The following is a 25030-nucleotide window of genomic DNA, read 5'->3' on the forward strand; positions in this document are numbered from 1 at the left end:
TATTTGGAATATTGATAGGCACAGAGTCCTGCAGCACTGAGGTGAAAAACATGGCTACCTCTAACCTTGACTGCAACCCATGACCTCAGAACATCTCTGTCCTCTGTACATGTTAGCCTACTTTCCAAGAGGACTGGCCATGACTAGCAAGGGAGAGAGTCATAGCTGTATCCTGGGCTGGGTGAAGAAAACACCCGGAACAAGAATGAAGCTAGTCCGAGAGGTGGACTCTGCAAAGATGGCGGCCATGGGCATGGGACAGGGTCAGAGGCTGGGGAAGTTCAGACCCGGGTCAGCATGCATTCTCGACCAGGGCTACCTGTTGCTGTGATCTTTGCCCTGTCAATGAGTCAGCATCTTCTCAAAGGAACTGTGGGCTCAATCTGTGCCCTACCTGGGATGAGAACTAGGCAGTGGGAGTGAGCAGACCAGAAAATATATTGTGCTGCTCACATGCATGAGGATGCTCTGCTCTGGGGTGATTTTCCTGCCTCAGCCATGGGGATTTGAACACCTCTACATTGCTGATGAACCCAGAAAGGACACAGGGCCTGGGGCACAGCTGGAGGGAGAGTTCTAAAGATGGGGCTAGAGCGGACACAGGAAGAGATAGGAGTGGGACCAGAATGGCGAGCAACCCTCTGTCCACCTTCATGGTCGCCATTGCTGGCCAGCTGATAGGTGGTTTCTAAGGACCCCAGAGGGCAGTCATGACCAGGAGAAAGCAGCCTGCTTCAGAGGCTGTTGGAACTTTGTCCTTTCCTCCTGCCTGGGAAGTTACAGGCTCCCAGCGCTTGTTCTTCCACACACCACCTTTTGAGATCAGCAGGTTCTGTAATAAGGCCTCTTTTTGGTTCCTGAAGTGGATTATGTCTGTCTGCTCTGTTCTCGTGCTCTCTTGCCAAGTTAGCAAATTCATTAGACTTTCCAAAAGGTCAGTGTTTGGATGTTTTTATCCTCTCTATTAATTTTCTCTTTCACTCATTTATGTTCTTTTATTATAATGCCCTTCTGTTTTGAAATAAAGACTTAGCTCATGAATCATCCTCCTGTCCATCCAAACGTGTGTGTATGTCCAGACCTAACTATCCTGCGAAGCCAAACACTGGCAGCATCTCGCATCTTGTTACATCATGAGGTTTCAGTCACTTGCTCTAAAAAGCCACCCTAATATGCATTAAGTTTACATCTCTAGCCCATGTAATCAAAGGTGTATTAATGAATTTCTTAATATTTTTCTCCTTAACTTCTATTTGAACTTCACTGTGCCCAAAGAACCTATTCTATGTGCTATCAGCTCTTTGAAATTCATCAAGCTTTGCTTTATGGATCAGATGATGTTCAATTTTGATGTTCTTTCAGTTCAATAAGAATATGTGTTCTGACGTTGTTGGTGAATATTCTGTATAATTATTATGATTTTGTGAAATTAACACTCTGCGTGGAGCACGGGGTGCCGGATGTTGAGTCATGGCCAACAATAGATAACAAAAAATGAACCGTGGTCACTCATTGGTCCTGGAGGAAAGACTCATCACATAGGGGCCTCGTGGAGGAGTCAAATAGGAGGGAAAAGCAGAAGGCAGTCAGAGGGGGCAGAACCTGGGCACACAAGTCATCAGGGTCTGTGGGTGAGCTTCCTGAGGTGAGGCTGGATCTGTCAACTCAAATCACAAAGCAGAGTTTCGGTAAGTTATACAGCGCCCAGGGGCACCAAGGGGAAGGCCCTGGGAGATGGAACAATTGTTGCTCACAAAGGTTACTGGGGAGATGATCAGGATGTAACATTTGTTGGGGACTCTGCTGGTTGCTAACTGTCCATGTGTTTGTGTCAGTTTCCGATCACTTGGCCAAAGAAAATGTATGCCAAGGCAGCGATGTCATGGAGTAGTTTAGTGAATATCTTGCAAATGACCCAAAGTTAAATTTGCTAAACTTATTCTAAATTTGTATATGTTTTCTGATCTTTACCTTGTGGCTTCTAGAGTTATTAATAGATTTACTTTACACTTTCCTCCCAGGCTTCTAGATTGGAGGTTTAACTGATATCTCTGAAGCCCTTCTGTGTTGCCTTATGCATCTCAGACAATGGCAGGAGATAGCCCGTCCTGTGGTAGAACTGTGGTAACTGTGGTAACTTCTGTCATCAAGCAGAGCTATTGTCTTGTCCCCAAAGGGGCATGTTTCTGATCCATACCAGCAGACAGAGGCCCTAATCAGAGTCAGACACCTTCTATTCATACACTGGTGTTTCACTAGTCAGCAGCAGAGGGTGCGACGTAACAGCGTCTGGGGCCTAACTGTAAAGGGCCTGGCACCACACAGGGACCATCTGAAAAGCCCTTTGTGAACTTTATCAAATCTGAGTTCAAATGGAGCAAAACTGACAAGAGCAGGAACCAAGTTTTCCTAAATTCAATGAGTGTTGAAGTGAAGGTACTTACTGGTGAGCAACACAGAGAAGAGCTCAGCAGGGCCTGGTTATCCTAGGTTGGCACAGGACCCATAAACAGTGGCTCCCCACTCTGTGACTGAGTACTCTGAAGCAAAGGGTGGTCAAAGCAGTCTTGCGCCACACACACACTCCCTCATAAGTTTATCTATGCCCCTTTCAGAATGTGGGGAAAGCCTGGAAAACTCTCTCTCCTCAATGTCTGTGGACACATCATGCAGACAGATAAATCAGGAAAGTGACACACTTTCAAATAAGTGATGCTTAAATCAGATTCCCAGAAATCTGGAAGGGAAGATGAAAGATCCCTCGGCCTCTCCTTTCTGAAGTGCCCCTCCACTGCATTGCCACAGCCTCTCTGCCCCAGACACACCTCACATACCTTCTCTCTGCCATCTCTAGGATGTTCACCATAAGATGGGCATCTGGGAACTCCCTGGTGGCACAAGGGGTGAAGGGCACCACTGTGAAGCTATCTGTAGCCACTGCAGTACAAGTCTGCTCCCTGGCCAGGGAGCTGACCTACATGGCCCAGCAGACCTCTCCTGTCTCACCCACTGCTCCCCTCAGCAGTTTATTTCAGTATATCCAAATGTTCTGTTCCCCATTCTGTCTCTGGTGAATTCTTTCAGCCCCCATGCCTCTAGCCTACACCCCAGGTCTTGTATACATAAATATAAATAAATCTTGGTCCTCCCTGGTGGCACAGCAGGTTAAAGCACAGCACTACAAGCTAGACACAGCCACTTCAGTGCAAGTTAGATCCCGGCCCCAGAGGTGACCCACATGGTGCGACAGACCTCTCCTGGCTGGCCCGCTGTTCCCCTCAGCAGTATTTCATCAATCTGCCTGTTCTGCTCCCCACTTTGTCCCTGGTGATTCCTCTTACCCCTGCACCTCTGGCCTTTACCCCAGTTCTGTATGCATAAATAAATAAATCTTAAAAAAAAGATGGGTGTCTGTCACCACAGGACCTGTTCCAGTGATAGCAAATGGTGTTGACCCCCCCCCCCCGGAGGACATAGGATCAGGGGGCAGCTGGAATCTGGGATGGCCATCTGCTGAGCCTTCCTCAGAGATACTAGAGAACTGGTGGGGAAAGAGTTTTCTGTCAGCTTCAGTCACATGTTCTCCACCCCTGTGATGGGAATGGCCCCTTGGCAGAAGGATCACTCACTATGAACCTGGTCCACACAATTCCTTTAGAGTGGAATCAAGAAGGGGCATGGAGAGACTGAAGTATTAAATAATGGAAGGAAAGAAGAAAGGAGGGAGGGAGGGAGGGAGGGAGGAAGGGAGGGAGGAAGGAAAGAAGGAAGGAAGGGAGGCAGGGGGAAAAAGGAGGAAAGGAGGGAGGGAGGGAAGGAGAGAGGGAGGGAAGGAGGGAGGAAAGGAGGAAGGGGAGAAAGGAGGAAGGGAGGGAAGGAGGGAGGGAGGGAGGAGGGGAGGAAGGAAGGTAGGGAGGAGGGAAGGAGGGAGGGAGGGAAGGAGAGAGGGAGGGAAAGAGGGAGGAAAGGAGGAAGGGGAGAAAGGAGGAAGGGAGGGAAGGAGGGAGGGAAGGAGGAGGGGAGGAAGGAAGGTAGGGAGGAGGGAAGGAGGGAGGGAGGGAGGAGGGGAGGAAGGAGGGAAGGAGGGACGAGGGAGGGAGGCAGAAAGGGAAGGGGGTGAATGGGTGTAGGCTGCATGGAAGGACGCACACTGGGAGGGCAGGCGTGGCGGGAGGGAGTGAGGAAGACACAAAAGATTCAAGATGTAAGGAGGGACTCACATGACCTAGGGAAGCTGTTCACTCAGCACTGCACCTACAGCCAAGGTAAGGACAATAACAATACATTTTCCCACACTTGTCACTGAATGAGAGAATATGAATCATAAAGAGTACAAAACCGACAGGGACCCCAAAGTGCTCCAAATGCCTTTAATTCGCAGATGCTACACAAACCCAGGACTGCAGACTGCCTGCCATCCTCAGGGGAAGATGAGCTTCTGCTGTGAGAAGCCAGGGACTCCTTTGCATCATATTTGCAGGCAGGTGCTGTTCAAGAGGATGAACTGGGAAAACCAAGGCCGGGCATCCACAATAAAAGTACAGAGCACCTAAAAGAGGGGATAATAAAAATTAGAACAACCAGCACATGAGAGCACCTAGCAAACAGTGCTGTTTAAGTAGCGCATAGGAACTCGGGATGAGAACCTACAAAGAAAACAAAAGCAAAATCAAACAGTGGCCTGGGGCAGGACGGGAGACACTCCAGCCTCCACCTGGATAATGGACAGGGGTTGCTGAATCTACCCACTTGAGGCTGAGCCTTGAGAGGGGCCTGGGGGGACACCCCTGTCTGCGGGGCATCGTCTATGCCCCTGATGCCCAGGAGATGGGCCGGCTGGGCACGCCCTTACCCCACTCAATAGCAGCTGACCCTTTCTCCTCTGGGGGAGCACCAGACATAGTGGGGATCCCTCATTCTACATTGGCATTTCCCTGGTGAATTTCTTAAGCCCTTTCCATAGGCCTGAGATAATAGAAACTATCTGTTCATCTCTGCCCCAGCTTCTGACACAGGATTCCTGAAACCCTTATAAAATGCTGAGATAAGAGCCAATAAGGGTATACTTTGTTCTGCTGAGGTGACTCTGGGGGGCTCCTACATGACTCCTGGATGGGAGCCAGTCACCAGAAAGACCAAGCCATGATTAGAAGCATGGAGTTTTCAGCCCTGCACCCCATCCTCCAGGAAGGGACAGAGACTAGAAATGGAAGTAAATATCAGGCATGCCAAAGTGAGGAAGCCTCCATAAAACCATACTAGTATAGAGTCTGGGGAGGATAGCTCACCCCAAATCTACCGGGAGCTCAGAACCCTCCTAGAACTCACCCTAAGTATACCTTCATTTGTAATCCCTGCCATATCCTTCACTAATTTAGTAAACTGAAGTGTCACCCTGGATTTTGTGAGCCTCCCTAGCAAATTTGTCAAGCTCAAAGAGGGAGGTGGTCATGGGAAGCTCTGATTTGCAGCCAAGTTGGATAAAGCTGTGGGTAACCTGGGCCCCTACTAGTGGCAGTTAGCACCTGAAGTGGGAGGCAGCCCCTTGAGAATGAACCGTAAACCTGTGGGGCTCATGCTCCTCCAGAGAGAGTTAAAGTAGAGGGCAAGCTGCTGTCACAGACCATTACTTGGAGGAAAAACCTCACACATTTGGAATGAGAAGAAAGGAGATAGGTCTAAATCCTTCCCTTGCTATTACTTTTCATTCTAAGAAGATTCATGATATGTTGGGCTGATTTTGTTCTCAAACCTTTTTGTCTCCCGGTGCTTCTTGCAAGGGGCATTCATCAATATCTTCACGTGTTTTACAGATTGTGCGGCCCATCGCCAGATCCATTAAAAATATCATGGTCCACCTCTGTCAAGAAGAAAATACAAAGGCAAGAACTTACCGTTTTCTCAGTGAGCAGTATTCCCATGTCTGTATGTACCAGATTTCCTAACACATTCATCTGGTCTCAAGGCTCTTAGGTTGTTTCCATAACTTTGCTGTTCTAAATGGTGCAGCAGTGAACACAGCAGGTATGTGTTTTTGCATTCTCTGGGTAGACAACCAGGAGTGGAATTGCTGAATCATATTTTGATCTATTATTTTATCTATATGCTGAATCCTATTCAGATCTATTTTTAATATTTTGAGAAATCTCCATACTGTTTTCGTAGAACTAGAGGGGGTTGTTCTAAGTGAAGCAGTCAGAAGGACAAAGACAGATACCAGATGTTGTCACTTACATATGGAATAGGAAGAAATAAAACAAAGACTCAGATAAAACCAAACCAATAACAAAGCCTGGAGACATGAATATAGAATTGAGGCTACCGGAGGAGGAGGTCAAAGGGGGCAGAGTAAGTGCGAAGAGGCACATGGCCTGTGGGGGGACTTCCAGTCGCCACCTTGGTGGCTTGTGATGACATACACCTGAAGGATGTGATCCAGAAACTCCAGATCATAACACGGTGTTGTAATCAACATTACCTCAATTCAAGAAAAAAAAGGAATTTATAAAACAGTCACTAAATATATGCTTCTCAGGAATGAAATGAAAAAAAAAGGAAAGGCAGGGCCCTTGCTGGTGGCGCAGCAGGTTAAAGCACAGCACTGAGAAGCTAAAGCCACTTCAGCATGAGTTGGATGACCTCCTGCCCCGGAGGTGACCACATGGCAAGACAGACCTCTCCTGACCCGCCCGCTGCTCCCCTCAGTAGTATACTTCATCAGTTGGCCTATTCTGCTCCCCACTCTGTCTCTGGTGAATCCTCTCACCATCCCTGCACCTCTGGCCTGTACCCAGGTTCTGTATGCACAAATAAATAAATCTTTTAAAAAATAATAATAACATAAAGTAAATAAATAAAGGAGACGCAAACAGAAGACCCAGCGAAGACAAGAGTGTACATATATATAGCATACTCATGTCATGTGCATTTCTCTACAAGTATATAAGCTCTAAATGTACCTGGTGCTTGCCTGCTGCACACCTGCTCCAAACACCTGCAGCCACAGCGCCAGCGCCCTGGACACACAGACAGCAGGTTCCCGGCACCCGCTCTCCATCCTACCACCAGCTCCACTCAGCTGCACGCATGCGCATCAGCACACCCAGAACACACAGAGGAGCCTCCTCTGGAGAACGAGCAGCAGGGCCATCAGCTCACTGCTTAGCGCCAGCCTGCCCAGCTTCTGGGGGGCAGGGAGACATCCAGGCAGGGGCATTAGGGGGCTCTAGGAACACTGTCTCTTCATGTAGGAGCTGGCTGCACAAGGGCCTGTCTTTCAAAGTTCCATCCAGGTGGCTCTTTGTAGAGCAGGCAGGTCCTGGGTGCCCGTTACGACAGGAGGACAGTGAGGGGTATGACTTTATTTCCTTAAACAGAGGAAAGAAAACTGACAAGGAGCTCAAACGCAGAAGCAATCACCCAAGAAAGATCTCTCCTCACTGAGCTGACCTAGAGATGTCTAGGAAATTGACTGGGTCTCAGGAATTCCTGCAACTGACACAAGACTCTCAGTTGTGCCCAACAGCACACACACACTCACATCACTCATGCACCTGTAGCCCCATGATGGCCACCCTAACCCTGAGCTGCTCAGGGCTAGTTCAGCAGCAGTAACATTGGTGCAGGGGCTCTGTAGACTCTTGGGCCCAAGGCAAGTATGTGGCCGAAGATGAGGCAGAGGGTCAGCAAATGGGAAGGGCTGTGCCCTGTTCAGGGAGGGAGTTCGTCCTCCTGTCTCCTCAGCATGTGGTCACAGGTGGGACCCACCACATCAGAGCCCCTGGGATATCGTGCCCATGATAGGGTGCTTCATCAGCAAATCTGACCTTGGATCCACTCACCTTCTGCTGGGCTCGCCTGACTTCCAGCAACTTGTATGCATCCTCTTCCCCACTGTTATCATTGAACTGAGCCACAGCAAACTCCACCGAACCCACAAAATAATCCTCATTCTTACTAATGTCTTCAAATTCTTTTTGAATCGTCCAGATATGAGTGCCCACCAAAATGAGCCCCAGGAGCAGCGGCACCTTCAGGAACATGCTGCTTAGCCTCAGTACCCAAGGGTGGCCACAGTGGTTGGGCCCCCTCCACAGCTTGGTGTCCCGTGCAGCCCCAGCCCACGCCTCCTCCTCATCACCCTGCTTTGTACCTCCCCATATCACCAACAGGAGACAGCGCAGGGGATCCCCTTTTCCTCCCTTTCGTCATAAAAGCCGTGGACACAGGGCCAACTATGCAACTTCTGTCTCCACACATTTCCAGGACTGTGCCGCAAAAGTTTCCCTCCAGCTGCGGCAGGTTCACTCCTGCTGAGTGTTGCCTCCCTCAGTGCAGCAAGGACTACCAGAGTCACATGAATTCCTGGAGACTCTGATGATCCCTGGGCTGTGGGGGCAGTGGCCAAGCCTGCTGACCTTGGCCGGAGCCCACACCACCAGCTGGGCCAGGAGTGAGTGGGTGCAGGCTGTGCAGCCGGCAATGGTGCGAGGGGTGTTGGTGAGGGGCCAACCGCACAGGGCTGCCCTGACCCTCTTCATCCCACCTGATCTGGGGACACCCATTTTCTCCCACCTTAAAATATGTTCCAGTGACTTCTTTATCTGTGAGCTGTTCAGCCACATGGTTTAATTTCTACCATAGCAGTTGTTTTAACTCACCTTTTCTCTGATTGACTTCTGGCTCAAGTCCACCTTTCTGTTATTTCCCTTCTTCAACATTTGTTGAGACTTGTTTTATGGCCCAGGATATGTCTAATTTCTATATGCTCTTGAAAGGAATGTGCATTCTGAATTTTCAGGTGAGGTTAGCTATCTATGTGTGTCAGTATGACATTTTGTCCAAGCCTTCCATATATTTACTCTGACTTATAGGGTTTGACTTAACTGGATTTGATTTGGGGTTTCAGTCTCTTTTTATGTCCTTTCACTGAGAAATGAGTTACCATTTCCCACTATGATTATGATCGTGAATTTTTCTATTCTTTTTTTATCCCAATTCTCCCTGTGAATTTTAAAACTCTGCCAATAAGTACCTAGACGACTAGAATTTGACACCTTTCTAACAGGAGGCCATTTCATTATTGTGACTGTACCTTTTTATCCATGTAACCACTGTTCTGATGTCCACTTTGATGTTATGGTAGCTACATCAGCACTATTTTCATGATAGATCTTTATGCATCTTTTTCCTTGCTGATGGCGCCTTAATAAATAATACATCTCCATGGAAGCAGCAAATCAATTCTAAAATCAGGCTAACAGTATTTTATTTGGAGGATTTATTTCATTTATAATTACTCAGATTACTGATCACTGATAGCGCATTTACCATTACTGATATGTCAGAATTCAAATTTACCATGTTACTATTTGTTTTGTACTCATCCATTTGTCTCTGTTCCTTTTTTCTCCTTCCTTACATTCTTTTGGCTTACTCAAGGATGTTTATTATTAAAGAATATTTTAATTACATTTATTATTCTCAATGATTTTTTAGTTACATCTCTTTTCACTCTTCTTATGTTGTAATTCCAGCAATTATAAATGGGCATCATTAACTTTTAAATCTATTGTAAGTAACCTCTACCATTTCAGTGATGTTGAGGAGTCAGCGCTCTTACTCCTAATCTTCTTCCTTGTGCTTTAGCACCAGGGGTTTAAATTCCACCTATTTGAAAGCACATAATACAACGATCATATTGTATTTACATTCACTATCTGGATTTAGCAATGAACTTCCCTTTCTGCTAAGCATAATTCCTTCAACATTAGTTAATTTCCACATGATTATTTCCCTTACCCTAAAAGATCACTCTTAAGGACTTATTTCTGGTTGGTCAGTTGATATATCATCTAGGTTTCCTTTCCTTTTCTTTTTTTTTTTCCAAAAACTATCTTCTTATTAAACAATTCTACTTCCCTGGGAAAACTTACCCTAAGGGTTCAGCCAGGCCTCCCTCTTATCTCTGCTTTATGTCATCCAAGCACTGCCAGTAATATCTGGATTTTTTTTTTAAGACCATAAATGTTTTTCTAATCCCTGCTTTGGCTGCATCTCAGAAGTTTCCACATGTCATGTTCTCATTTTCTTTCAATTTGAACTATTTTCTTATGTTTATGTGGTTTTTTCCATAGCCCACAGATTATTCAGAAATATGCCATTAAATTTACAAGTGGTTAGATGTTTCCAAGTCATTTTTGCTGTAGTTGTCCCAAGAAACATACTCTGAATAATTTCAGTCATTTGAAATTTTTTGAGGTTTCTCTTCTTTTTTATTGCTTAAGATATTTTTGCTTTGCCTTTAGTTTTGAAGAATTATTGCTGAAATAAAATTATAGCTATTTCAGTTTTTTAATGTTTTTAAGTGGGGCTTCAAAAGTAGCTTACTTCCCATTTAATTTTTCTCATCTGATAAAGCTTTTCATGACTGCAACTGAAATCCTGGGGTGTTAGCTACTTTTGTTCTTTTTTTATCAGACACTAAGCTCAATTTGTTCATTTCCCTTTGAGACAAAAGAACTTATTTTCCCCAGTGATGTTGAAAGTCACCAATTCCACTCTTCTCCCAGTTCCCCCACTTTCTCTTTGCCTCCTACACCAAGCCTCTTCTCTTCCTTCTCTCCTTACGTCTCCTCTTATCCCACCCTCAACTCTCTCCACTCTAGGTCTTACCCTGACTCAGGTAGGATGGAGAGGACACAGTGTATAGCAGGTAACTAGTTGTCCTTCGCCACCTGTCTTCCCAGGGGCAGTGACTATTAATATAATCTTTGTCTTAGAGCTGAGTTGCGCTTCTGCTCTATGAGGTCATCTGCAATCCCTGATATATACACTCAGCAGAGAATTATTCAGCCTTAAAAAGGAAGGCTGATTTCAGCACATCTTAAAACAACTAGCAACAACAAATGTTGGTGAGGATATGGAGAAAAATAAATTCTCCTGAATGGCTCATGGGAATGCAAACTAGTACAACCAACTATGGAAAACTATTTGGAGGTTCCTCAAACTGCTAAACATGGAGCTTCCATATGACCCCAGCAATCCCACTCCTAGGTATCTACCCAAAAGACACAAAAACATTGATTCTAAAAGATATCTGCACCCCATCTTTATTGCTGCTTTATTCACAACTGAAAAGACATGGAAACAATCCAAATGCCCAAAAGTGGAATGGCTGGATTAAAAAGATGTGGCACATAAACACAATGGAATATTGCTCAGCAACCAAAAAAGATAAATACATGCCTTTTGCAGCAACATGGATGGAGCTGGAAAAGACCATGCTTAGTGAAATAAGCAAGAAAGAAAAGGAAAAATGCCAGGTGGTTTCACTCATAGAAGGAGAATATGGAGAAAATAACAATAATAATGAACAGCTATATACCAGAGACATTTTATGGAGTGGAGTGGGGAAAGGGATCAAAAAACAGTGGGAGAAGAGAAATACACTGGACTATGGTGATGTCCCATGGGTGATTTGGTGATAGGAAGCCCACAGAGATTACAACTGAGATGGAAAAAGGCACAAAATGATGCAAAAATAAACTATTGTATTATTTTAAAAGTGAAATTACTTAAAAGCTGATGTTATAAGTGAAAAAAAAAGGGAGGTTATTTTCATACATTTCCAACATGGATGAAATTTGAGGACAACACGTTAAGTGAAATAAGTCAATCCTAAAAGGACAAATATTGTATAATTGCATTTTTATGAGGTGTTTAGAATAACAAATCCATAGCAAATGAAAGTAGAATAGTGATTTCCATGAGATGGAGGAAACAGGGCCCGAGGTGTTACTTAGTGGGTATGTTACAGGGTAGTCCAGAGTGAAACTAGGCTGCCTGTCTATGGGTCCTCACCCGTAAGCTTAAAATTTAATTGCTCTGCAGGCACACACAAAAGGGTAATGGGTTTATTTACAAAAGAGGACAGGAGGCCCTCCCTGGTGGCGCAGCAGGTTAAAGCACAGCACTGAGAAGCTAAAGCCACTTCCGCATGAGTTGGATGAACTCCTGCCCCATAGGTGACCCACATAGTGCGGCAGACCTCTCCTGACCCGCCCGCTGCTCCCCTCAGCAGTGTACTTCATAGATCTTCCTGTTCTGCTCCCCACTCTGTCTCTGGTGAATCCTCTCACCCTCCACATCTCTGGCCTGTACCCCAGTTCTGTATGAATAAATAAATAAATCTTTAAAAGAAAAAAAAAGAGGACAGGAAAAGGAGCAACCCAGGGAAAGAGAAAGAGATACAAGGTAACTGGATTATCTTACTAGCTCCCCTTACTTGGAGCTCTAGTTAACAAAACTGCTAGCCCCCAGTCACACAGTCTGAGAGCCGTTGCTCCAGAGAGAGAGAGAGCGCCATTTCCTCTCCAGAGCAACCATTGAAAACCGCTCTCTATTTATCCCTCAAAGCCCCAGAATGCCTGCTTAGCTCCACCTTGATTTCTCACAGTTGTCTCCTTGGTTTTGCTGAAAATTGTAGTTTTCCAATCATTGGAGCAGGGGGTGAAATCCAGAAAGCTGGCATAAAAGGTGGAGTCAACAAAACTCTGCACAGAGTTCCTTGAGGACATCCTTTCCCTTAACAGGTGCAGTTTGGGAAGCCAAGAAAACTCTGGTGATAGATAGGAATGGCAGTTGTACACCAATGTGAAAGTACTTAATGCCAAATAACTGTACTCAAAATGACTAAAATAGTCAAGTTTAAGTATACTTTACCACATTATCAGAGCCTCAGGAAAATTCATAATCTCCAAAATAGAAGCATGTGGTTTTGAGGGACAACTTGCTCCTGCTGATATGACCCTCTGGTGCCCATCTGTCACCGAGGGGAGTGGAAGGCAAGAGCATCCATTCCCCAAACATGCTTTGGACTTTCTGGGCTCTCCCACTCTGGTCATCTCCATCTCCTATTTGGTCTGAGCATTACCGTCTCTTTCATAAACATCAGTGTTGTCCAAGAGCCCTGAGGTCTAGTGTTGACCACTATTGAAGTTATGTCTAGCATCTCGATATATTTAATGCCTGTGCAGTGTCTAATTCTTGGAACACATTTGAGATCATTCATTCCCAAGGAACCATAGAAACAACAGAACACAACATAGACATTGGCTGTCATCAGAATGTTTTGTCCTCTTCAGAGCTCTGAAAAACAAATTTAGATGACATTTTTTCTTGAGTGGTGCAAATTAAAGTCTTTCCCCCCAATTGCTGAGCTATAAACTAAAGCCAGGACCAAATGTCAACACAGTTCATTCACCATTTGAGAAATGATAAGAATTTTCTCCCAAGCATCTGACAAAATACTTTTGTGTCTTATAGAACTTTGCTGGTAAAGAATGAGGATACCAGAAAAGACAGAGATGCCACCAACTGCCATTCCAGTGCAGCGAACTGAGATGGAGTACTACCAGCCTCTTCTCACCTTCCTGATCCCAGGCCTCTGACCTGACTCTGGGATGATAAACTATTAATAAGTGTGCTTGCTATAAGCACAGCTCTATTCGTCAGCTCTCAGTGGGTCTGGTTGTTACTATTTCAGAAGTAGGGAGGGACCAAGATGGCTGGCAATGAACCCACTGGGAAAAAAAAAAAAAAGATTCCCTTGCTTGAGGGAACAGAACCTTACCAACTGTGGCTGGTTAAGGAGAGTGTGACAGGTTTCACTAGCATGTTCAGGGAGATAAAGCCTGACTAGTCAACCTCCTCTCAAATGTTGTTTATAGGGGGAAAGTTCTTTGCTTCATGATAAAAGAATTTATTTAAGTTTGAGATTCTTTATAAATGAAACTTACTTTTAAAAACTCAGCAGGACAGGACACAACAATGCCCTGAGTGCCAGAGAGATCATGAGGATTAGAGACCTCTGTGCCGAAGCCTAGGCTGAATTGCAGCTGCATAGATGTGGTTCTGATCCTAAACACACACACACACAAAACTCTAAACTAGCCACATTGGTCCCTGAAAGACACACACTCAACACATACAAACACATGCACTGCCTTAACATGGAACTGACACAAACTACAATCCACAAAAGACTGCTCAAATTTTGCTGCCTAAATCCAGCTGTTACCAGGTCCCAGCTGCCTCACTGGTGGGAGCCAGCAGGAGTGGTGGTGTTCTTTCAACCTGTTGCTCCACCCCAAGTCAGTTGTGGCAATTTCTCCTCAGAGCTCAGTAACTGCTTTCTTTGTCAGTTGTGACAGTTGCTCCTCAAAGATTTTTTGTGTAGATTGTACTTCCTGGATCATGGAATGGACCAATCAAGTGTGAGCTATGAATTCATTGGTGCTAAATTGTCCAATAAGACTTTTGCTACCAGGACACAGCCTCTCACGCAAGTCCGCTGTGGCAGTTGTTCCTCAGAGTCCTTTTATGTGAGGCTCACTTCCTGGGTTGCGGAAGGGACCAATCAGTTGCTATGGACTAATTGGTGAATGGTCCAATCAGCCACAGGATTGAAAAATGGTCTAATCTGACTTGTAGGTGGGGCACCCTGAAAGAGAAAATATGCCAGGGTTGGAGTGAACTGAGGGGAAATGATGCCAGCTTGAGGAGAGACAACACCAGCCCCTGAAGAAGTCAGTTCCAGCCTCCAAAGGAAGAAGAAAAGAAGCATCCAGAAGCTGCCCTTGAGAAGGAAAGAAAAGCTAAAAGACTCTGTCACAGACTGGGTCTTGGTCTTGTCTCTGATGTAGCCTGAAAGGAGCACCAAAGACCCTGCCCCTGGAGTTTCAAAAAGCTATTTGGTGTTGGTATAAACCAATAACTAACAAAAACTGTGAACACTGGGTGTCTCTACACCATCTCTAAGGACCAGTAGTGACCATCACTACTGGCTAGAGTTGTCCTGTACTCCTGGTGACTGGTGGTAACCATCACTGATGCTACTTGGGGGAGGTAGCCACCACTTATGGATACAGAAACTCTTTTTTTTCCCTGTTTGTAAAATAAGCCTCATATGGTTGTTGACCCTGGAGCCTAAGGTCTCTTGCAATTGTATGCACTACTGAGAACCCACGGGCAGTGACCTGTCCTTTTATTGGGCACTGTCCTTTGCTAGGCTATAGCCCAACAGGCCCCTACTGCATGTGTGTTGTATTTCTATAGACTTGGTTTTGGTTTTTGGCATTTTTGGGCTTTGGGGGACTGATGGGTGGCTGTTCCATCCTTTCCCATCTGGCCTCCTGTCTTGCTGCCCTTTTGTGGCCCTCTCTTCCCCTGTTTTGTAACTAGATCAATGCCTGCTGAAACAAAAATATTCACATTTTCCATGGATTTAAATGAGATATGGAGTGTCATGGCATATTTTTTAAATGCCCAAGATACAATATAATGTAACTCAATTTATGAAGAACCAACCAAGAAAATTTCAACTCTACTGGCAAAAATAATCAACCAGGCAACCAATGCTGAGATAACTCAGATTTTGGAAATATATGAAAAAAATTTAAATCGGCTATTATCAAAATGTTCCCAGAAATAATTGCAAGCACTCTGTAAATAAGTGGAAGGGCAAGGATAACACCAAAAAAATAGAAGGCATAAGTAAAAACTAAATGAAAATTTTACTTACTTTCTGAAAAAATATAAAAAAGTAAACTCATTGGATGAACTAACTAGCAGATTGAAAAAGAAGAAAGGGTGTGAACTTGAAGAAAGATCAGTAGAGTTATCCATTATGAGCAATAAAGAAAAATAAAGGATTGAAAAGTATGAATAGACCCTCAGGGACTTATGGGACAATATCAAAAGATCTAACATTCATATCACTGGACTCTGAGAAAAAATAAATGCAGTGTGAACAAGAAAAAGAAAAATGGTTGAAACTTTCCCAACTTTCTCTAAAGACACAGATTTCAGAAGCTCAGTAAATCCTGAGGCAGGTGAGTCCCATAAAATTCACATCAAGACACATCATAATCAAACTACTGAAAACTAAACACTAAACACCAAACAAGGTAAAAGACATCCTGCTTATAGAAGAACAGAGATTCTAGAACAAAGATTCAAATGACTGTAAAGAGTTCATCAGAAATCACAGAGGCCAGAAGTCGAACAAAATTTTGAAGTACTGAAGAACTGCCAAACCAGAGTTACATATTTAGTGAAAATATATCTTAGAAAGTATGGTGATAGAAAGATGTTATCAGTTGAAGAAAAGCTGAGCTATTTCATTGCCAGTGCATGTATTATAAGGAGACAGAAAATGATACCAAATGTTAACATGAAACACCAAGAATAGAGGAAATGACATAGTTGTAAATATTTGGGAAATAGAGTGATTAGTTCCTTTTAAGTTCTTTGTGTGTGTGTGTGTGTAAATAATGGTTGAAAATAAAAGTTAAGACTGTGGTGCTTCAGTGTATAAAATGTAATAATAGAAGTTTTGTTCTCGTGCAAGCAGGTCTTTTAATCTAGTGGGGTTGAAGGGTTTTTTTGTTTGTTTGTTTGCCTTTAGTTTTCAGTAGTTTGATTATGATGTGTGGATTTTGTGGGATTCAGCTGCATTAGGATTTACTGAGCTTTTGAATAATAGGGAATAAAGAGGAGAGAATAAAACCATATGTGATAACAGTCTTACATTCCACCTTCAGTGACAAAATAATGATCCAGTTCACCTTTAAAGGTTAGAATTTGCTTTATTACTATTTGGAGACCAGAAGAAAATGACTGTTGCCAGTAATCAAGGTGGCATTTTTTCCCACAGACTCTAAAGAAAACCCCCTTCTTTACCTCTTTCAGCTTCGAGAGCCACTTGCATTCCATGGCGGTCAACCCCTCCTCCACGATCAAGGCCAGTGGAGTATCAGTCTTCACATCTCTCTGTTTCTGTTGTCTCGATACCTTCCACTGCCTTCTAACTCTTGCCTCCTCCTTAAAAGAACCTTTGTGATGATATTGGTTCCTCTCCCCCCATTGTCCAAAGTAATCTCTTTTATTAAAAGATATTTACTCATATTTGGAAAGACCCTTTTTCCAGGAAGGAGTAGGTATGGGGAAGAGGAATAACACAGGCTACTATCAGGTTCTGGGGATTAGGACAATGACATCTTTTTGTTGGGGAGTGTGCACATTATTTATGAGTTCTCAGTGCACACTAAAGACTTACTGATGAAGGCTTCATGGTCCCTAGGGATTTAAAGTCATGGCAGAAGTAGATAGGAAGAGTAAGAAAGGGAAGACAGCCAAGTGTACTCTAACTGAAGCAGGCCCAGGGGTCTAGCATCCAGAGCATCCTGGGCAGATGAAGGGCCACTCACTACTGACACTAGAGGAGACAACCCTTGGATGGTGTCCAGGAGGATGAGTAAAAGTAAACATAGTGGAGAAAGGGCAAATTATTGACCTGCGGACAGGCCCTACATCTGACCCCAGGCAGGCATGTGCACAGCTGGCAGATGATACATGTTCTAGGGGAGGTTGGGAGGATCCTGGCTGAGAGCTGAGACTCTCCTCCATGGCCCCACCTTGCCTACCTGCCCCCAGACACACAGACACACACAAAAATACAGCTACCTTTAAGAGTCTAGGAGGGAGTCCTGATAACTGACTTCCTCCCTCTCAGCACAATTTGGTGACACATCCATGCACCTGGAACCCCAGCACTGGTCGACTCCCCTTGTCAATTTGCTCTGAGTACAGGGAGCTGTTTTGCTGACTGGATATCTGTGGGACACGAGGATATATCAGTTGATGAGATGTATCCGCATGAACTATAAGGATCCAAGAACTTAAAAATCCCTGAAGCTGGAGACTATATGAGGAGTTTTAGAGGGCCCGCGTCTCCTGAAGGGGCCTACTCTATTTCCTCTGCCAGCATCTAGGACACCTCACTTGTGACTATCTAAAGAGAGAGCTCCCAGGGCTAGGCCCTCTACGACATTGGAAGAAAGTGCATTCTGGCACTCTCCAGAGAGGGAGGGAGCAGCCCAAACCACAGGCCACATGGGAAGGCAGGGTGGCCAGCAACTGCCTTTCACTGTGGCCATTGACTATTAAGAGTCTGATACAAGAGAAGAAGACCTTCTTTTCTCAGTGGTGAGACAGGCTTCCCTATTTACCATCTCTGTGGATGAACCTTGCCTATCCTAGAAATAGCAGATAAGAGATCTGCTTAATGGTTAGTGCTTAGTGGATCTGGTAGGCATCTACTCTGCATGACTCCAATTCTCTGGATTAACCCAGGGTGACTGCCTTCCTAACTGCTATTGAAGGCCAACCCAAGCCAGGATGCCTTACAGTATTGCTGCCCTGCCCACTGCGAGATCCCATGTTTACACATTCATTTTGGATCCTTCCCTTCATGTCCCATTTCTTTGTTAGGACAGGTCATGGTGACGAAACCCCAAACTAGGCTTTGTCAGAGCCTCTGCAGCCACTTCTTTCCCTATTAGCTGCCACTGCAGACAGTAAATTAGTGTGGAGGACACAAAATTCTCTGATTCTCCCATTTTGGCTATTGCACCTTCAAAAATCTGGGACTCTACAGTTCCTGGCAGAGAATTCTTTGCCATCCCTGTTAGGATGCCATTTTAAAAAAATCTTCACAGCTTTTCTAGGAAGCCACAATACCCCCTCAAGCCAGAGATTTGAAAGGGACTACAATCTCTTTTACAAAGTCCCTTCCGTCAGGTCTTTCTAAGACCTGCATTCTTTAACTTTTTGTTTAGTATCATTCCACTTATAGACCATAAAACTACAGCTTCTGATCATGAGTTATCAACCATGAAGCATCAAGGCCTAGAGGTAAAAACATATGTAGAACTGTAGGATCTGGGCTCTTGGGTAGCCCATTTTGTATGCCATTAACTGACACCATTCATAGTCTCTTGAGAAAAACGTAACAGCTAAAATTGACCCAAGCCTAAAATCCCAAGCATGACCATCCCATTCCCTCTGGCACCCCATTCTCCACTTTCCCAAGATGATAATAATCTAGGTAGAACCATCTCTATTCCCCAAAATTCAACTCAAAGCAGCTATAGAACCCAGACTTCTGTCCCATTTTCAAAGATTTATCATTATCCTCTTGGGAAAAGAGGAAATGTAAGATTGTCATCACCAAAGTTAGATATTAAGACCCCGGGCCCTCCCTGATGGTGCAGTGGGTTAAAGTGCAGCACAAAGAAGCTAAAGCCACTTCAGTATGAATTCAATCCCTGCTCCAGAGGTGATCCACATGGCACAACAGATCGCTCCTGGCCCACCGGCTGCTTCCCTCAGCAGTGTTCTTTGTTGATCTGCCTGTTCTGCTCCCCACTCTGTCTCTGGTGAATCCTCTCACCGTCCCTGCACCTCTAGCCTGTACCTCAACTCTGTATGTGCAAATAAATAAATCTTTAAAAATAAATAAATAATAAATAAATAAATATTAAAACCCCACTCGTTACCTAGCAGGCAAGTTTGGGAGGCCTGAATAGATAATGGCAATTGCTAATGGGGACCTGGCCTCAGACCCACTACATTGACCCGGAACTGCAGAGTTCCAGGAATGCTAAAGCAGAGTCAGGACACATTCCAGAAGATAACTGACACAAACTGGCACCCCAAGAGAGTACAGAAGAGTTCTAAGTCATTCTTTTTCACAGATTATATCTCCCATCTGGCCCCCTGCTCCCTTGCAAGTACTCTACCTTTTCTGTTTACTGTTTCTGGTAAATTCCTTCACCCCTGTAACCCTGGCTTATGTCCTGCCTTTTCTACAACAGAAAACAGTCATTCCAATGTTCTCAGTGTGCCCATCAACCTGCCGTGACAGTTTGACAGTAAGAGAACATCCCCCACAGAGCAGTGGCTTCAGACACAATAGGTGAGCCCCAGTATACTCAAGGCCACATGCTCTCCCCAAAGTGGATCTGGAAGCCTTTCTGACCTTTCCCTCCCACTTTCAATCTCAATATCTGAAATGACTCTCAGTGGGATGCGAAAAGCCTGCTACCAAGAAGAACAGGCTTCCTTTCATAACATAAATGTTCTAGAAAAGTAAATCATGAAAGCATGTCCCTTAACATCAAGTCCACTGGCCCATATTACCATAAAAAAGCCAAGGGAGAAGGGACAAGTGAAACAGTGAATAAGGGGTGTTTGCACCTTGGTGGCCAACTTGGGATTCCAAGGGACAGAATGGGTTACCCTCCAGGACTGGTGTGGGGAGAAAGACAACAATAAGCTGGTTGAGAAGTAAAAGTTTATAGTAGTTTTTTCCAAGAAAATTCCAGGAACCAGGTAGGAATGGAATCTTATCTGAAAATAGGGATCTAGAACAAACACAGATATATAAGGTCACCTCTAGGGAAGCATTGAACATGGCCAATGCCTCATTACATTTGAGTGTAGGAAGTTTCTTAATTCAGAGCTTGTGCCATGGGTAGGATTTAAGGATCTAGAACCTCCATAAAGTTGTATGCAATGTTTTATATAAATATTACTGAATATTATTTAGACATATGTCAAACTGAGGCGCCATGGAAGAATGTAAAATTTGTCAGAGTAGGTGAAAAGTCAGAAGGAAGCTCAAGAGGCCAGGGAGGATGTGGTGTACACCAAGCTCACACATTCATGCTCCTTTGCTCAGGATATAGCATCCCCCATGTCTCCATTGCTTCCTGCCCCTCCAGGCCTCCCACGGCCTTCATGGCAGATGGAGGCCCTGACTTGGCTCCTACCCAGAAAATGTCAGGCCAGTGTGAGGAGTGTGTTGCTGAGAGACAGTCACCCAAAAGAGATGAGAAGGGTGTTTTCCTTTCTGCATGTGTGTGAGATACCAGATATGTGAGAAGCACGAGAGGAAGAGCTTGCCAACCATCCTAAAGCCTCCCCTGCCCTTCTCTCAGTTTCAGCAGGAGGAAAAGGAGGAGGAAGAGAGCTGTGGGTGTCCACCACTGTGCTTAAATTTGGCCCGACTAGAAAGGGCCAAGGGACCTGAACAGCCCCAGGCAGGCACAGAAGTGCTTTTATTTGTTCCTGGCTGAGGGAAGATGGCCAGATCCCAAAAGAGACCCCAGCTCCTTCTAGCCATTCTGGTGGTCTTGGTGACTGTCACCTACCAAGCAGGAAAGAAAACCTTTATAAGCATCCAAGAAATTTCTATGTCAGAATTCTATGTGTCAGCTACCATGCAGTTTGTCACCAGCCAGTTCAACAAGGAAAGTGACGACCAGTACAACTTCCGGATTGTGCGGATCTTGAAGATTCTAAAGAAGGTCAGTGTGAGCCCCTCCTGTCTCCTCATCGTGCTCCTTTTCCAGGGGCCGCTGGAACTCTGGGGTAAGTCCATTCAGGTGAAATTCAGTCTTATTTAGTTTGAAGTGGGCATTTTAAGAGAAACAGAAATTCAGTGGAGTAGATGAACATGTCGCCTAAATGATCCTCAGGTCAGGGATTGTAAATGGAAGCCCAAGGCTCAACCTGCTATGCCTATACTTGGAGGCAGTTCCATTGGGCACTCCACACCCTGTATGCACATCTCATCTAGGGTGGCTTGGAGGGTCCCTTGGCAGAGTGGGGTAATGGCAACTGAAGTCATATGACCCTCAAAGTACAAAATGTTTACTTTTGACCCTTCACAAAGTTTACAGATGCTTTCTCCAAACATCTAACATTGTTTGGGTTACCTAAGGGGTGGTTTTATCCACAGAATGCTTTTGGTTAGTTCTCAAATGACAAAAGGAATCCTGGGAGTCAGATGCGAAAAGGTAAAGGGAGCCCACCCATCTGTCCTGGTTTGGCCCTTGACTGTGGGCAACACATTAAAGAATACCAGAAATAATTACAAAGGGAGAAGTCTTTTATCTCCTTGTGACTTGCTCCCACAGGTTACTGATCACCTGGAGTATCATGTGAATTTGGAGATGAGGCGGACTACCTGTCAAAAGCTGGAGATGACTAACTGTACCTTTCAGGAAGGGGAGCTTTATAAGGTAAAAACTGAAAGCACATTGACTCAGGAAGACCTCGTTTTTCATGGGGGAGTTTCTGTGGTCTAGGATGAGGTAAGACTGAATCCTTGGGGAGATAGTCAAGGTCGTTTAGAATGGTGTATGGATAATAACTTCTTTCTCAAAGAGGGAACATGTGGGTCCTGACCAGCAGGTTTGTCCTTTGTTACTGAGAACATAGAGGAAGGCACTGAGGTGGCTGAGCTCCAAGTACTGGGGAGGTTGCTAATTTTAATATTTTCACTGCAAAGACAACTTTCTGATGCATCCTGCTGGATTTCTGAACATCCATCAGCCTGAAAGAGTATACAGCTACCACTGGGCTATTTTCCTCTCATCAGCTTTTTCATCAGTGTTTTGGCGAAAAGAAAGAGAAGATGAGAAAATAAGTTCAGAAATAGTTCAATAGTCCACTCAGAGTGGAGGGGGGAGGGGAAAAAACCTGAATGCTCATGCTGGGGCGTCACATCCCCTGATCCCACAACAGTAGTGTGGTCCCCTGCAAGCTTCTTTTTCACCCAGTGTTGTCGCATCCAAGGGAGGCCAGCCAAACCACCCTCACCATAATGTGCATGGCCATGCTAGACCTTCAGAGTCTCAAACCTGCTGCTTGCCCCCTAACCCAAGTGAGTCCAAATGAGGATGATTGTACATTTTGCCTTGCCTGGAATAGTTCCGATTTACACCTAGACTCTGATTGCAATCATTAATAACATCCTTGTTTATTTACAATGTGTCCCAGTTTCATTTACAAATTATATGGTCATTCCAGTAACAATGATCTGAGTCTAGGTGTTCCCGGTGCAAAAACATGTCCATCCATGACCCCCCAACACAATTTCAACAGGATAACTTTTCAAAATCCTGCAATGCAGTTTTTTTGTGGTTCTTCCCTGGAGAGAATTATGAATTCTATGAAAAGAATGACTGAAAATAACAACAAAGTAAAACCAGAGGAATTCACTGATGTGAGAGGTAGAATTGATGGAATTTTTATTCTGATTCCTATTTTGAAAGAAATGTAAATGTTTCTGAACCATCCTACTCTTTCAAGTGGAGAACAAGAAAGTAATGTCATATTAAGAAATTATGTGAAATATGTATATTGTTTTCCACTATGAGAGAAGAGAGAAATTAAAAAGAAATTATTTGAAAGTATAGGAACAAAAAAGAGGAGAAAGAAATGATTGGTGGGTAGACACACAAAAGAAGAAAGGATAAAAGGGAGGAAAGATGATGAATTGGGTGAAAAAAAGTCAAAGAAAGGATGATGAGTGGATGAAGATACATGAATGGAAAGAAGGAAGGGTGGAAAGGGAGGGAGGGTAGAAGGCAAGGAAGGGGAGAAGGGAGGGAAGGGAAGGAAAGAGGGAACCAGTAGAGGCCAAGAAAGGGAAGGTATGGAGGGAAGAATACATTAGTAAGAGACGGTGTCACTTGTATGTGGAATACAGAAAAAACAGGCAAAGGGTCAAAGACAAACGTTGAAACCAACCTTTGAAAACAGACCATAATTGTGAAGCATTCTAGGGAGGAGGGGGAGATGGAGGGAGAGGTGAAGAATGGGTGTGGGATGAGGGCACGGAGGGGAGCTTTGGCAGTGGGAGAGCTACAATGCCATACCTGAAGGGAGAAATCCCACATTGCCAAAACAATGACAGAAATGTAAAACAGTGGACCTTCCTTAGTTAAAAAAATAAAATAAAATTGTGTATAGCTTAAGAAACACACTAGTAAAAATTAAGGGAAAGAAATTGTTCCCATGGTAAATAAGGGTGGGTAGACATCTCCAATTCTAACAACAAAGAGAAGAATATCTTCTTGGATGATTTCATACTATCAAGTGATTGGAGTCAAAATAAAATTCAAAGCATTTCTAGATTGGCAACATAATGAGATGGTGTAATTTTCCCATCCATGTCTGTTAATACCCATTTCTTTTCCCTTGCATATTGATCTTTTTAATAATGTTTCTGTTTTTAGCAAATCAACTGCTACTTCTCAGTGTATGCTATTCCCTGGTTTGAAAGGTACAAAATTCTGAACAAAACCTGCCATGATGGCTAACTGCCCTGCAGCACACACCTGTGGTCGCTCTCTGAGAAATCATCCTGCAATTGAACAGTCATTCTCAATATAGAAAATAAATATTTGTCAAATATTTTCTTAGAGTTTTCAAGTCCATTCTTTGAACCCAACAACAAATAAGGTGACAGGAATAGCTCTAAACTATATTCCATGCACATATGATGACAGATTGCCGACCTCATGCTCTCATCAAGTGAAAGTCATTAAATTTTAAAATAAGACGAAAAGGATAAATTTTAACAGATAAGAGCCTGTGTTACTGATAATGGCTGAGGTGGGAGATGTGCCTTATTTTTGCAGGCAAAGGCACTTCCTAATACCAAAATCTAGAATTAGACTTACATTTTCCCCCAATCCTTTATTTGTATCCCCTACATTGCCCCTATAAGAGAAAACATCTGGTATTTTTCTTTTTTCTTTCTGGCTAATTTCACTAAGCATGATCCCTTCCAGCTCTATTCATGTTGCTGCAAGTGGTATGAATTTATCTTTTTTGATTGCTGAGTGATATTCCATTTTATATATATAATTATATATATACACACACACACATACACACACACACACACATCTTTTTGATCCAGTCATCTATTTTGGGGCAATTGGGTTGTTTCTGTAGCCTACCTATTGTGAAAACTACTGCAATAAACATAGAGGTGCAGGTGTTCTTTTTTTTTTTTATAGATTTGTTTATTTATTCATATAGAACTGGGGTACAGGCCAGAGATGCAAAGGGTGAGAGGATTCACCAGAGACAGAGGGGGAAGAAAAACTGGCAGATCTAGGAAGTACACTGCTGAGGGGAGGAGTGGGCGGGTCAAGGGAGGTCTGCCACACCATGTGGATCTCCTCCAAGGCAGGCGGGAATCGAACTCATGCGGAAGTGGCTTAACTCATGTGGAAGTGGCTTAAGCTTCCTAGTACTGTGCTTTTAACCTGCTGCACCACCAGGGAGGGCCCACAGGTGTTCTTTTTAATAAATGTTTTCGCATCCT

The 25030-nt window shown here is 44.2% G+C and overlaps 2 protein-coding genes across 2 annotated transcripts; one reads left to right on the top strand and one right to left on the bottom strand.

The window, feature by feature from the left end:
• Positions 1-4468: 4468 nt before the first annotated feature.
• LOC101631286 (probable cystatin-16) lies at positions 4469-8042 on the bottom strand. Its single transcript, XM_004686925.1, has 3 exons — positions 7842-8042; positions 5753-5860; positions 4469-4549 (listed from the first exon to the last, which is right to left on the bottom strand). Exons 1-3 carry the CDS (start codon positions 8040-8042, stop codon positions 4469-4471), a joined length of 390 nt encoding a protein of 129 aa, XP_004686982.1.
• A 12945-nt stretch (positions 8043-20987) lies between these two features.
• Positions 20988-24014, top strand: CST11 (cystatin 11). Its single transcript, XM_004686926.1, has 3 exons — positions 20988-21212; positions 21825-21929; positions 23931-24014. The coding sequence occupies exons 1-3, from the start codon at positions 20988-20990 to the stop codon at positions 24012-24014; spliced, it is 414 nt and encodes a 137-aa protein (XP_004686983.1).
• Positions 24015-25030: the final 1016 nt, after the last annotated feature.

The sequence above is a fragment of the Condylura cristata genome, unplaced genomic scaffold (genome assembly GCF_000260355.1).
Source record: "Condylura cristata isolate star-nosed mole 26May11 unplaced genomic scaffold, ConCri1.0 scaffold00022, whole genome shotgun sequence".
Lineage (NCBI taxonomy): Eukaryota > Metazoa > Chordata > Mammalia > Eulipotyphla > Talpidae > Condylura > Condylura cristata.

Bases quoted from the DNA above. Each gene is read 5' to 3' on its own strand.
- LOC101631286 (XM_004686925.1), bottom strand. From the start codon at position 8,042: ATGTTCCTGAAGGTGCCGCTGCTCCTGGGGCTCATTTTGGTGGGCACT. The intron at 5,861-7,841 runs GTGAGTGGATCC...TCTTCTTGACAG, and splicing joins TCAGGCGAGCCCAGCAGAAG to AGGTGGACCATGATATTTTT. The intron at 4,550-5,752 runs GTTTGAGAACAA...CCCCTCTTTTAG, and splicing joins AAGCACCGGGAGACAAAAAG to GTGCTCTGTACTTTTATTGT.
- CST11 (XM_004686926.1), top strand. From the start codon at position 20,988: ATGGCCAGATCCCAAAAGAGACCCCAGCTCCTTCTAGCCATTCTGGTG. The intron at 21,213-21,824 runs GTCAGTGTGAGC...TTGCTCCCACAG, and splicing joins TCTTGAAGATTCTAAAGAAG to GTTACTGATCACCTGGAGTA. The intron at 21,930-23,930 runs GTAAAAACTGAA...TTCTGTTTTTAG, and splicing joins AGGAAGGGGAGCTTTATAAG to CAAATCAACTGCTACTTCTC.